General features: G+C 52.9%; 1 protein-coding gene across 1 annotated transcript; it reads left to right on the top strand.

The window, feature by feature from the left end:
- The first annotated feature begins 5,269 nt into the window (after positions 1-5,269).
- On the top strand, positions 5,270-13,078 carry MLEC (malectin). Its single transcript, XM_075041755.1, has 5 exons — positions 5,270-5,526; positions 8,968-9,146; positions 10,518-10,694; positions 10,854-10,911; positions 12,072-13,078. Exons 1-5 carry the CDS (start codon positions 5,304-5,306, stop codon positions 12,299-12,301), a joined length of 867 nt encoding a protein of 288 aa, XP_074897856.1. The 5' UTR covers positions 5,270-5,303; the 3' UTR covers positions 12,302-13,078.
- Positions 13,079-13,853: the final 775 nt, after the last annotated feature.

Genomic DNA, 13,853 nt, shown 5'->3' with positions numbered 1-13,853 from the left:
AGTGCCCTGCTCTCCAGCTTGTTCACACTCAAAAATGCTGCACATTTCTGCAGCGGTGACCACGACAGCAGCCTCCGGGCCTTACCAGCTTCTTCCAGACACATCAGATGCTCATCCTCCTTCCCCTTTCCCCAAGATGCTCCTGACTTCCCGCTCCCTTCCTCTACCCTGCCAGACTTACAGATGTCCCCTTTCTCTATGCAGAGGCTCAATCACAAGTTGCCGGGACTAATGTCTGCTTGGTTTCGAAGGGCATCATCATTGCTGTGTATTTCTCGGTGTGACTGGGAGCTGTTTTCCTCTCAGTTGCCCCCTTACTCCAACTGGGAGGTTAAGGACCAATATCGTCCTGCTTCCTCCATCTCAAATCTTTCACTTCCCAGGCTCCCTTTCAAATTCTTGGGGTCCACAAATCTGTGTCCCAAAGGAGGGTTTTCTTTTCTGCTTTCCTGTTGCTGTGCCAACCAGCATAGCTTCAGCAATGGCTGATATCCCAGCAATGGGAAAACTGTGTTTCTCCTCGTATTTTTGTGTGTGTGTACTCATGTTTGCATAGGCGTGTGCACTGGGAAAGGTTTGCATGTGTGCACGCAAAAGCAGGAACTGCAGATAGGTACCTGGGAGTGCAGCAGTAGAAGAGTTTGTTTGCAAGTGGGTGTATGCAAACTATGTGTGTGTATCTATGGAGCTGGTCCAGTGTTAGAAATGTGGGTGTGAGCCAAGATATTGGAAAACGGGTATTTACAGATCTCCATATTTACGGGTTACAGTAGCTGTATTGTGCTTAGGAGATGGGGGTGATAAACTGAACAGAGTCCAGAGTCCTGGTAAGTTATATATGTACTTAGGATAATAAAGGGGAGGGAGAGACCTGTGCAGGCTTGTGTCTGCCATAGGGAGTGTTGATACACAAATGTGCTTCACTTACAGTGGAGCCCACTGAGGAAGAAGCGTGCTTGTGTATGCAGAGCAAGAGGACGGCTGTGCTGCTTGCCTGTGTGCAGCAGAGTGACTGTGGGGGCCGGTGACGACTCAGGGCACGTGCCTTGTGCCGTAGCCAGCACGCACAAGCCCGAATGACAGTCAGTGGCAACAAGCACGGTGGCTGCCTCTGCCTGCTGCTTCCCGGGTCCTGCACCGAGCAGACCCATCTTTTGCCCACAGCAGCAGATGGCAGGACACAGTCTTAATTTATTTAAAATTGTAAACCCATTTCTAGAGGCTGCACTGATCCACAATGCAGCATCACGGTGGCTGGGGATGGGATGTTCTCTGTGAACTACTGCCATTTTCACTTAGGCAGGTCTCTGTGTTTGTTCCATGGCAGAGCTGTGTTTTTCTTCCCAAGAAACACAGGGACAGGGGTGCTAGGGGACGGGTGGCTGCAGGACACCTTTGTGGCATTGCAGAGGCAGTCCTGGAGCCACAGCTACTTCTGAGGAAAGCTGGGTCTCTGCCAAATCATCTGTAGCTCATTTCTGCCAGGTCTCACCATGATACAGTGAACAGGTCAGACAGGGCAGGTCTCCAAAGCATTCATTTTTTTTCCTTCCAGCAGAAGCTCTTGCAGCAAGCCTGGTTTTACTTGCACAACAAACCCCAAATAATCTCAGGGAGTTTTACTATTTTCTTGTGCAGACAGGGTCAGAGATTAAAGCTCCAATCTAAATAATCTAATTCCAGAGATAATCCTTTTGCTCTCCTCTCCAATACAGTACCAGAGAGGTTTCCAAATAGCTCCACATGGCAGGGCAGAGCCATTCCCCTCTGGGCACCTGAGACCCGTAGCCCCATGTGGTTCAGGAGCTGGCCCAGGCAGTGAGGCTGGCTCACGTTGACTTCTTCGATGTCTTGTTAGCCATGAGGTCTGCTTCTGACCCACACGTCTCTGTTGCTCTTTTTGGACATCCCAAATCCTGGTCCCTTTTTCCTGTAGGAAACAGCTAATACCCAAAACACGTGCCCCACACCACTTGTGAATGATCAGGGCTGTAGGTAGACCAGGCACGACTGATTAAAGACTGAGACACATCTTGGCACAGCTGCCAGGGGACAGGGAGAGATCAAGGGATTGAGAAGACAACCCTGAGCCTTTCACTTGTAGGTTACTGGTGTAAATCCAGCCTGTATCAAGGGACTGATGGCTCGGTGGATTAGTAACAGCACACAGAGCCTTTGACATCTGGGGCACAAGCTGGCATCAAGTTGCTGGTGACCGCAGGGAACGATTCAGGGGTGGCAGGGTAGGACACCGCGGACGCAGGCCATCGCGGCACATCCGCCGTTCTCTGCCAGCAGCCATGGCCAGACTATGAGCCAGGGCAAGTGCTCCTCCTGCACTCGGATAAGCACAGCCACTATCCCTTCCTCACTTGCTGCTGCTCAGTTAATCCTTCTTGCTTCACGATGGGCTGCTGATTCTTGGGAAATAATCATCCAGGCTAGTTATTAGAAGATTCTCTGATGGGGGAGGCAGAGGAGGTATTGCAATGCTCAGTGCCTTGCCCTCTAAAAAGGCTGAGTCCTTGGACGGCGGGGAAAGAGAGGGTTTTTCCCCTCTGTTCAAGGAGGGGAACTCTTCCTTTTCAGGAAAACTCTTCTCTTTTCAAGGAAGAGTTGCTGATATTTCACTGTGAGATGTGCAGGAGCCCTGGGAGCCCTCGACAGGGACCCCACACTTGGCACAGCCACAAAAGCCCCTGATGACACTCCCAAGGCAGGGGATGAGCTGGGTTAGCTCCCAGCTGCCCTTGTACATGTCTGCGGCCAAAGAGGCCCCTTCAGCTGAGGGACCTGTCTTGGTTATACCTAAATGTTAGCTAGTAAATCCCTTCATGTCTGAATTCCTGCTCATGGGTACGTTTGGTCTGGGCTGAGCAGTTTGATGCTGGGTTTGTGGTGAAGCCCCAGTCACCGGCTGCACAGCCCCCGCGCCCACCGAGGCAGCAAAGGTCCTGCCACGCTCCCCAGCTCACTGAAAAGCACAACAGGGTTTCAGCCAGGCTCTGCCCAGCCAACGCTGCCATTTTGTGTGTGTATGTGACCTGTGAAAGCCCTGCTGACCCAGGGGCCAACAGCGCCAGCTGCCTCAGCCCACCTGGGCCACGCAAGGAGCCGTGTGTGCCCTCGGCGGGACCTTTGCTGCCCTGGTGGGTCTCAGGACTGGAAATAAGAGGATTTGCATCCATGGACATTGCTGTCTGTAACCTCAGCCCCGGCTGTCTCCTTGGCCTGCTGATGATTCACAACATCCCTCTTCCCACTTCACTTTTGCAGCTCATGGCAGTAACCTGGTGACACACAAAGTGTTTACGTGCTTTGAAGTTGTGCTCCTGACCCAAGCACATCACAGTTTAAACTGAGAAATCTGGAGAGATTAGGGAGGATTGTCTGTAATCAGTACAAATGAGCTCTAACAAGGCCTCCCTTGGCCTCACCAACTGGACAGCATTGTTCTGGCCACGGCTGCTTGCACTCCTTTGCTAACCAAACGTGGGGGACACCCAACAGGTCACAAACACAGCAGGGAAGCAGGATTTGATCAGATGCTGCCAGGGCTGGGGTCTGTAAGGCTGAGATGATTTGCCAGGAACCAGTGTGAGGTGGCTTAATCTGGAGAGGTGCGAAGCGTGTGTGTTTCACACTTCTTTTCTGGATGCGGTTTCCTAAGCCACCTTGCAGTTTCAGGAAGCCTTTCCTGGCAGCAGTGCTGGTGTGGGAACACAGCAGTGCCATGTCTGCCCTGCCCCTGTTATACCACGAGCCTGAGAGCCGATGTGACAGCAGCAAGGATGCAGTCTGGGCCCACTCCGACGTGGGCAGAGCCGGTTAGGGAACAGGAGGTGGGTGGTTACACCCCCCACCAAACTGAGCTCACTTCTCCGAGGCTGTGTCCTGTTAAGAGGCCTCATAAGAGAATTACAAAAGCAACAAACCCATCTTAATTCTCAATCTGCAGTGCTAAGTCTTTATTGCTAAAAGCAAACGCTTTGTGCAAGTCTCAAATTAATAAAGTGTCATTGGGACTTAGAAGCAGCCGCTGCTAATGCAGTTGGCAACTGGAACGCAGACACGAGGCCTGGCTGGTGTCTGAAGCTTTGAGGAACACCGGGATCGGACAGAAGGACAAACACGGAGGCAAACATTAAGTTATTTGCCCCCCCACTGCGCAACGAGCGAGTGTCATCCAGTCTCCATCTGTGATGTCTCACTCCAGTCCTCCCAAGACCTTGCCAAGGTCCTCCAGAAAAAAACCCACAGGTTCTTACATTCTCCTGTAAAATGCAATACAGGGAGAAAAGTCACGGGCAATGTCACGGTTAGCTCTGCCCCCCCCGCCTCTTTTATTGGCTGTTTTACTTTTCAAGCAGATTATTGTGGTTCAAAGTGGTTGCGCACCACCCAGCTGTCTCGCTCCTTACCGGGCGGGCCGGTAGCTGCCTTTTCCCATCCTCCACGGCAGGTTCGAACGGGGGAACCAGCGCCTTTTGCCGAGGGGGACAATCGGTACCGGGAGTGGCTGTTCCGAGTACAGCGGACACCAAACGACCGGGATGTAACGAGGAGTCGCCCCCGACGGCCAGCGGAGCTCCCGCTCCCCCAACTCCGCTCCCAGCCGCTTCACCCAAGCTCGCCGCGGCCCCCCTCCGCCTCCCTCCCTCCCTCTCGCTGGCCGTCGGTCCCGGCCCGCTCCGTCCTGCCGCAACGCCGCCCGTCGCCTCGGCAACCCGGCGACCTCCCCGCTTCCCGCCGTCGTCCCACAGTGCTTTGCGTTCCGGCCGCGCTGGAGCTCCCTGATTGGAGGAGCGGAGGGGGCGGGGCTCTTCCCTCAGGCGTCCGGCGCTGAGGGGGAGCTCGCCGGGTTGCGTCCCCGTTCCGGACACGCCGCTGGGAAGCCTCGTCCCTCCCCGCCGCTCCTTCCCGAGGGAGCCGGTTCTACCCTCGCTCCCCTCCCCGAGCGGGCGGTACCGGCCCTGGGCACTCCCGGCTCGCAGGGACCGACTCCCCGCTCCGTTCCGGGCCGGCCCGCTCCCGCCGGGCACGCCTCCCGCCGCAGCGCGCCGCCGTCCCCTCGCCTCTCAACCAAGCCTGCTGCGCCCGCTCCCGCCGCCTATTGGGCCGGCGCCTTATGAATATGCAGACGAAGGCGGCCGGCCGCCTAATAGCAGGAGGGCAGAAAAATGAATATTCGCGTCGCGGCGCGCGGGTTGGCCGGCGAGCGCTCCGCCCCGGCAGCGCGTTAGGCTGCCCCCTGGCGGCGGACAGGAAGGGGCGGGCGGCGGGCGCGGCGCCGGGAGCCCGAGATGGTGGGCGCCGGGGCGCGCGGGGCGCCGCTGCTGCTGCTGCCGCCCTTGCTGCTGCCGCTGCTGCTGCCGCCGCCGCCGCTGCTGCTGCTGCTGCCGCGGGGCGCGGCGGGCGGCCTCGCCGACAGCGTCGTCTGGGCCGTCAATGCGGGCGGCGATGCCCATGTGGACGTGAACGGCATCCACTTCCGCAAGGACCCGCTCGAGGGCCGCGTGGGCCGAGGTGAGGGCCGGGCCGGGGCGCCGGTACCGCGAGGGTGGCCCGACGCGGCGGGGGGGGGTGGGGTGTGGGGCCGCCCTCGGGTCACCCACCCCCCCACCTCAGCTCCGAGGCCCGCCTGTGTCGGCGGGGAGGTGGTAGGGGGGGCGAGTCCGGGACTCGCCTCCCGGCGCCGTTCCGCCTCCCCCGGCCCCGCCGACGGAGGGTCGGTGCGTCTCCCCGCAGGGCTGCGGTGGCCCGGGCGGGCCCGCAGGCCGGGTCTTCCTCTCCCTCAGCCGCCCGAGGCGGGGGACACAACACACAGCGAGGTCCCGCGGGCAGCGCCGGCCCGGTCCCCGCACGGCACTTGTCACCCGTGGGGACCCCCACTCCCCCAACCACCACCCCCTCACCCCCGCGGCGGAGCGGGCCCTGGGCCCCGGTATAGCGGCGGGATGAACCCTGCGGGCTTCGGGCTGGTTTTCCCGGCCTCGGGCTGCGGGGTTGTGTAATGCCGGAGGGGAAGTCGCTCCGCGCGGGCTGGAGTGGAATTTCGGCTGGAAAGGCGACGGGAGCGGTCAGGCTGCCAAACCGGCCGCATGCAGCCGCCTGGCTCCTTTTTTTTTTTTTTTCCCATTTTCCACTGAAAGACCCCAGTTTCCACAGCAAGATCTGCCAGTTTGAAGCCCAGCCTGCAGCGCTCGCAGTATAAAGCGAGAGAACACGCGTTGCCTGCTCTGCGCAGCCGAATCGCTCGCGGTGCGGGGCGATGCCTGCCGCCCCTAGACTGGTCCCAACGGGGAGGAGGGCAGGTTGGTCGCTGGAGCCTCGGTGCTGGGACCGGGCAGGAGAAAGGTGCAGCTGGCTGGTCTGCTCTACTGCTCCAGTCCTGGCAGGGTGTTCAAGAGCAGGGCAGGGACAGAAGCAGAAGTAGAGGCAGATGGGATATGATCAGCTGCTCTAACTACTGAATCAGTAAAATTTCCTATCTACCAGTAAGGACAGGATGGAGAACTAATACTGTATTTGGGTTACCTTTTCCTACCCCTGCTTGAAACCGCTCTGGTTGTACGAATTTTGCATGTTTCTGGTAATTGGTGCACCAAAACTTAGTTGATTCACAAACGTATTGAAAAGTTACCTGTGCTGAGCAGCTCCTGCTGTCAGTTACAGGTGAGTGGTGGAGTGCAGAGAAGATGAGCTATCTGTTGACTTTTAAGCCTAACCTTCACTGTTTCCACATAGGATGGTGAGGATTGCCCTGTGCTATACAGCTAGGACTGCCATTGCTTACCATCCCAGAGAGCCGTTTGGGCACGATGGATACAGGGGAGGTCACATTTAAATACTAACACAGTTTGTGAGGAGTTTTTCACCCTCGGTGGGAGCTGGCCGCCCCAGTCACACGAGGTGCCCTGATTGCTGTAGGTCAGCTTCCCTTCACAGACCTCTCACATGTGTGACTTGAAGGAGAATGTCCTTGTGGACTTGAACAATTTATTTTTGAGTTGAGGAGAAAAAAGAGTCTTTTTCAAGCACATTGTGACATGCTCTTCCTTTGGGGAAAGCCTCTGGTGTCTCCTCTGAACAGCAGGCCATTACAGTAATCCTGCTTCAGCCAGCGGTGCCAGGCACAGCGGAGGCTTTACCCCTTTGAGCTCTCAGCTGCTTTTCCCTCAATGGCTTTTTATTGCACCATTGTTCAGTTTACTCTGGACTCCTCTCTGTGTTGATAGGCATGTAATGGCTACAGCAGAAATAGGTGGCTGACTGGGAGGAAACGACCTAGGGATAGTGTTTCTGGGCTGTACTGCCTCTGGGCAAATTAAAACCATTTTTTTCACGCCTCAGTTCAGATGCTGTGCCCTAAAGGACAAAATGTGCTGATGGCAACTACAGAATAGCCAGGTGCCAAACATAGTTGAGTCGCAGCTTAATGGGTACTGCTCGTCTCTCAGTGAGCTACCTCTCAGCGCACCAAGCGTGCTGTAAAATCAAGCTTGCTTCCACAGCTATGTCAACAGACCTCTGATACGCAGGTGACAGGTCTTCCTCCCCAGTTACCTTCTTGGATATTAAAGGACTTTCTTCTTATGCAGGCTTTCCTCTAACAGGAGCTGACTTCTGTGGAGTCCCTAGTTCGCTATTACTGTAATTTGTAGCTGGCCAGAAATATCAGTGTGGGAGGACAGGCTAAACTTTTTCACCCTCTGTATTTCTGGTGATTAGAGTCTTCAGCCTTTGCGCCTGGGTTCAAGTGTAAAGAGAAGTAGAAGATTGCCTGAGTAGCTCTGTGTGAAACAGGAGACTAAGAACTGGCATTAAGTTCCTCTTGCTCGTTTGCATTGGCTCCATCTTTGGCAACGTGCGCTGGGTTAGTAGTTCTTGCTTTGTCTTGGCCAATGCAGTGTCTGTTCCCATGGAAATGGGGGTGGAAATGGCAAGTGTCAGCACAGAACTTTGTCTGGATCAACTTCTCCTGCCTGAAGTGCCAGTGGGCAGATGGTGTCCACAGTCTTCCCTCCTGCCCCTGCTTCACCAGGGAATTATTTGATTCGGAGCCCTTGAGGCGTGCATCAGTTTGCATTTGTACAGTAACCCTGACACAATAAAATGTCAAGTTGGGGTAAGGTCTTTTGAGGGCTGCTCTAGAGGTGGTGAAATAATGAATGAGAAGAGGCAAATTTTATGATTTCTGTTATTTTCTCAGTTATTGTCCCATTTGGGAATGTTGTTTGGGCCCTTCTCAGAGGGCTGTTCAGATGCCTGCAGACAGTGCCTGTTTCAGCTGGATGGCTGTAAGAACAGCAGCTGATGGAGCTGCTGCTGCTCTTGAAACCTTTGCCTATCTTTCTTGCTTCCTTCCTCCTGTCTTCAAGCTGGCAGGTATTGCGTGGCTGTGGTGCGAAGAAAGATTTTCGTAAGATGTCTAATGCTTTTCACCCTTCTGCCATTCCCCAGGTTTTCACGTGAGGAGGATGAGTCTCTAAACCTGATGCCATCGACCGCTGACTTCAAATCTGTTGAATGAATGGGTCAAGTCAGTCCTATGCTGACTGTTTCATTTTTGTACACAGAGTTTGTAATCTGAAATTGTTGTAAAAATATTCTAGGTGTTTTTCCTCTTTGAAGCAGGAGTCAATGGCCAAGTCCTTTGGCTCTGTGCCCTGTTCGTGAAACAGACTCTTCTTTCTGAAACGGTGTGAGTGAGTTTACAGTTTCTTAAACTGTAGCATGTCCAGGCCTGTTTTTCTGCAGGGCCTGGGTTCTAGGACTTTGGCTATTTCTGCTTATGCTCCAGCAGTGCCTCCTCCTGGTCAGAGCAAGGAGGGGAGACAGGTCTGACAAGGGTGTTAAGTGCTATTGCCACTTAGAAAGTTAAGCACTTCAAGAGTATATGAAGTGTCTTGTCCGTGTGCCTCAGAAATTAACCCTTCCTCTCACTGTTTTGTGCATGAAACCCAGCTTCTGACTATGGTATGAAGCTGCCAATCTTGCGGTCCAACGCAGAAGATCAGATTCTGTACCAGACTGAGCGTTACAATGAGGAAACCTTTGGCTATGAAGTTCCCATCAAAGAGGAGGGTGACTATGTGCTGGTGTTGAAGTTTGCGGAGGTCTATTTTGCACAATCTCAACAGAAGGTAAGCAACAGCTCCGTGCTTGTCTCTTTGATGCGAGTTCCTGGCTAAAACCATGTGTGTGCAGGTTGCCTCTGCTGCTTTACGTGCTGGAGAGGGGAGAGAAGTAAGGCGCTAATGGTTAACTTAGTTCCTAGAGCTGTCGTGGGCTCTGAAACTTTGAGCGCCCTTCCACACTCCCGATATACAGTTGGCTTGGAAAATCACATTACAAAATATTCAAACATGTGCAGCTAAACATAACTAGCACTAGAGTTTTATGATCTGTTTAGGCTGTGCTGGCTTTGAGAAGTGTTTTTGCCTTTTCCCTGAACACTTGTTCCTGACCTGACAGCATGCTTGTGCTGGAGAAAGAATTGCAGAGATTGAATCAGGGAAGTGATCTGGGTTAAATAACCTACAACAATTTTTAAGAATGTAGAAAGACTTGACGCGGGTTCAAATTGATCCTGAAAGCAGAGAGTTAAATTCAACCCTCTTTATTGCTCTTTAGAGAAAAATAATCCTTGTCCACTTTTGAAATCCCTCATGTAAGGCGTGGAAGCAGAAGCACAAAGAACTCAAAGCCCTGTGATAAATTGGGACAGAAGTGGTCTGTGGTTTAGTCTGGCTTTCCCCTGACTCTATCAGCTTCTTTAAAGCCCTGCTCCTTAAGCACTGTGCTGCCTTCCTGCCAGAGAAGTATTTCAGGGAACAGAACTGGTGGGGCTGGCTTACAGAATGGATGCAAAAAGCAGCCTCAGATTAAAGTGAAGGGCTGAGGCATCTTTGGTTCCTCTTCCTTCATGTGGTTCTGCTGGGATTCCCCAGGTGCTGAGTGAAGTTTGAGTCATTACAGCCCTGAGGAGGACTTTCACTCTGAATTCACAGATGTGGTTAGCAGTTCAACATTTTACCTCCTTCAAACCCTGTGTCCTTCACCAGCTTGTTTCCTCTTCTCTACTCTGCTGCAGGCTGTTAGTTAGAAATGGCTTAACTCCCTAGGGTGTGGTGTGCCGCAGCCACCCTGAGGTGGTAGGAGCAGGTCCTCAGCCAGTAGGTGGAAAGGAAGCTGTGAAAGAAAAGTATGAATAAACCAGAATAAAATTGTGCTCTCCTCAGTTCTGAACAGCAGATGTGGGGGCTATTTTAAAAGGAGGCGGCAGGTTTCAGGGTATTTGAAAGCAACGTTAATGCTTCAGTGTCTTCACCTGGCTGCTTTTGGGCTCTGAATCCTTCCCAAGGGAGTGGAGCATGTGTGGTGGGACAGTGCATCCTGCAATGCTTTCTGGTCTTGAGTGCATAATAAGCAGAGACCTTTCCTGTTCTGTTCCCCTTTCAACTGTCACATGCCTGTATCCATTCTGACACTCTGTCATTTCTTCCAACCTGAAGGTATTTGATGTTCGCTTGAATGGCCATGTGGTGGTGAAGGACTTGGACATTTTTGACAGAGTTGGACACAGCACAGCTCACGATGAGATCATTCCCATGAGTATCAAAAAGGGGAAACTGAGTGTCCAGGGAGAGGTTTCCACGTTCACAGGGAAGCTCCACATTGAGTTTGTAAAGGTAATAAGCTTTTCTGGGCAGAGCCCTGATCTTCCTTTTCCCCTTCTTCCCCAGCCATGTGATACAGCTGTGTGCTGGAGGAGGAGAGGTGATGGTAGGTGGGAAGAATATTTCTTGCCTGAAAGCTGCAGCACTGACTTCCTTCTTTGCTTTCTCTAGGGCTACTATGACAATCCGAAAATCTGTGCCCTATACATCCTGCAAGGAACAGTGGAAGGTAAGCACAGTTTTTGAGCCAGAAGGCTCTTCCCCCTTGGAAAGCAGCCTGTTGCTTCTCAGACCATGAGATCATAGTTCTTGCTGACCCACCTCTGCCAAAACTGTTTCTCTCTCAGCAAGTTCCCACAGAGTGCAGTTGCAGAGTGAAATAGATGTGTAGTGTCCCCCTACTCCTCCAAGTACACAAAGCTGTGTCATTTTTTGAATAAGAAAAATCAACTTGGCTCAGGACTTCCTGCATATGGGGTAGAGGAGAAAGCAGCATATCTGGTCAGTCTTAGCTTATAGCTACAGATAAATTCCCTCTGGCCTTGGATGTCAGCAGCAGCCCTGCAGACAAGTAATTTACAGAGATGTTTTAGCTAGTGGTTAAGTGTTTCTTACCTGGAGCTTTGTGTTACCTTCTCAGCTTGAGGACAAGGCAGTGTTTTTTCCCAGATATCAGTTCCTGTTGATAGCAGTGGGGAATGCTAGTAAAGTCCTTGCTCTTTCATCACCCTCTCTGTAAGTCTGTGCTGGAGTTGGAGCCCCTCCAGCTCCTGAACAGGGGGGGTTTAGGACCCTTCTCTGACCAAAGCATCAAGCTGAAGATTTGGTGTGTAACCTTGTGGCCAGGTGGCACCTTGCTGTGTGTGAGACCTGCAATTCAGGCTCCAGGCTCAGAGGACTGAATTTGAGTGGGGTTGGGCCATGCTGCTCTGATAGGTCTGGGGTTTGGGGGGTGCATTGATGTGGGGTAGGACCATTTGCGGAAAGAGTTGTTCCCGTTCCTGTTTGCACCTGTATCTGCTGGTCCTGCAGGCAGCAGGTGCTTGTTTTTGACTAGGTCTCACTGAGCAGCTGCAGTATGTGACTGTGTCGGCTTTAAGTGTGCTTTTGTGCTGTAACTTCTCCTGTGTGACATGTAGATGGGGTGGAGGGATGTAATTTTCTTTGCAGACTGGGTCTTTAGATGCTCTTGCATCATGGAGGAAAGAAATAGCGGTGTGAGCCTCTGTGAGGGAGGATGCTCCTATTTCCTGGGGTGCTCTGGCCGTGATGTTGATGTGGTGTCATGAGCCCATGTTCATGCTGGATTGGGGAGAGGGAAAGGGAGTGACTCAGGTGATTTCCCAGATTACATCCTGTCTCCTTGCAACCTTTTGTCTTGCCCAACAGATGTTCCAAAGCTGCAGCCACACCCAGGTCTGGAGAAAAAAGAGGAAGATGATGATGAAGATGAATATGATGATGGCTCCAGTGTTAAAAAACAGGCAAATAAGAACCGGGTTCAGTCAGGCCCACGCACACCAAACCCATATGCCTCGGACAACAGCAGCCTCATGTTTCCTATATTGGTGGCCTTTGGTGTCTTCATTCCTACCCTCTTCTGCCTCTGCCGATTGTGAGAGCAAGCCCCACAGAGCATCAGCCAAGGGGCTGGGAGGGAAGGAGTTGGACCAAACACAGTTGCTTTCAATTTCTCCATATTGTTCATAATTTAAGGAAAAAAAAAAAAAAAAAAGATGAATCATTTGGAATGAATAGCAGGTCCAGGTAAGAGGGAGCTTACCTTCCCCCTGCCAGCAAGCAGCGAGGCCCTCGCCTTCCCCTTCGCACCATGTGCAGCCTCCAATCCTCCCTGTGGCGTCCAAGAGTAAACTGAGTCCTGGCTGCCTGTGTATTGGGCTGTTGAAAGCTGATGCTACCGGTCCTGGGCCACGTCCCACACTGAGAGAAAGCCATGTGCTGCAGGATCTCTGCCTTTGCTGGGTGGAATACGGTTCCTTAAGTGGGGAAGCAGCTCTTAAAACGAGGCCTGGGTACACGTTTTGTCTGGGAGCGTGGAAGTGTTGTGGTGCTGTTGGGTGACTAACGACTATGGAGGACAGAGCCTGGCTCAGCATCTCCCTGAATGTGTGCAACACTATGTATGGTACTTGCCTGCATAAAGCTACCAAGACTCCAGCTAGCCGCTCAGCCTCTGTGGAGACGTTCTCCTCCTAGGACTGCAAGCTGCGCCAGGAGCAGAAGGATTTATCTGGCCTGATTTGCTGCACCAGTTGGGAGAGACTTTTCTAGTTTGGCAATTGTACCGTTAGATCCATTGCAGAGAGATTCTGCTGTAGCCTGCGAGAGGCTGACGTTGTTAGCGTCTGATCAGATGCACTTGTTTTCTGTATTGATTATGGCTTTTGTTTCTTTTAATATCCTTTTCTTTTCAAAGGTTTCATTTTAAGCCCAGTTCCTTGTTTTGCCCTTTCTGGCCAATGACCTCTCCTTTGGAAGAAGCGGAGAATCAGATGGCCTAGAGAGGAGGTTCTGGACTTGTTCCTTGACTTTCCTAACGGTTAGCTCCCTGCCCCGTGACTGTGAACAACCTGTGCCGTAGGACAGAGTGGAGCAACCTCGTGGATGCTCCGTGTGAGCTCTTGTTCCCTGTCATAGGGACCAGGCCTACCTGCAGTGGTGAGAAGCGCAGTGGAGTTGGTTAGTGTCTTCGGTTAGCTTGGCCTGTTGCGTATCAAGGCACTGTAGTGAAGGGGCAGATGTCCAACATTTCAGTACTGTAGAGCAAGGTGGTCTGTTGCCCTCCAGAGATCTGGAAGTGAGCAGAACACTGGAGACAAGGTCACCCGCTTACCCCAGGGATATTTCTGCAAGAGGCTTCTAGACAGAGGCTGAGCAGAGCGAAAGCCCTCACTGCGCCTGCCAATCCAGAGCTGCAGGCCCCGAGGAGCTGCCTTCCCACTCTCTTGGCCTCTGACATGTTGAGCACTTCTGGCTGGCGGGAGGGAGATGTTCTGTGTGCTGGAGCAGGATCTGTCCCAGGCAGGGTTGGGTCGTTGTGGGTCAGCTTCAGTGCTGGTGAGCTCTGGGCTCACAGAAGACTTTATTTCATGCTATCTCTGTTGTTCTCAGAAGTGCTGTCTCTACCTGGAGCGCTGGCACTGAGCGGTG

This window comes from Buteo buteo, chromosome 11 (genome assembly GCF_964188355.1).
Source record: "Buteo buteo chromosome 11, bButBut1.hap1.1, whole genome shotgun sequence".
Classification (NCBI taxonomy): domain Eukaryota; kingdom Metazoa; phylum Chordata; class Aves; order Accipitriformes; family Accipitridae; genus Buteo; species Buteo buteo.
The sequence above is the reverse complement of the archived record's forward strand: the minus strand, read 5'-3'. Positions and strand labels throughout refer to the sequence as shown.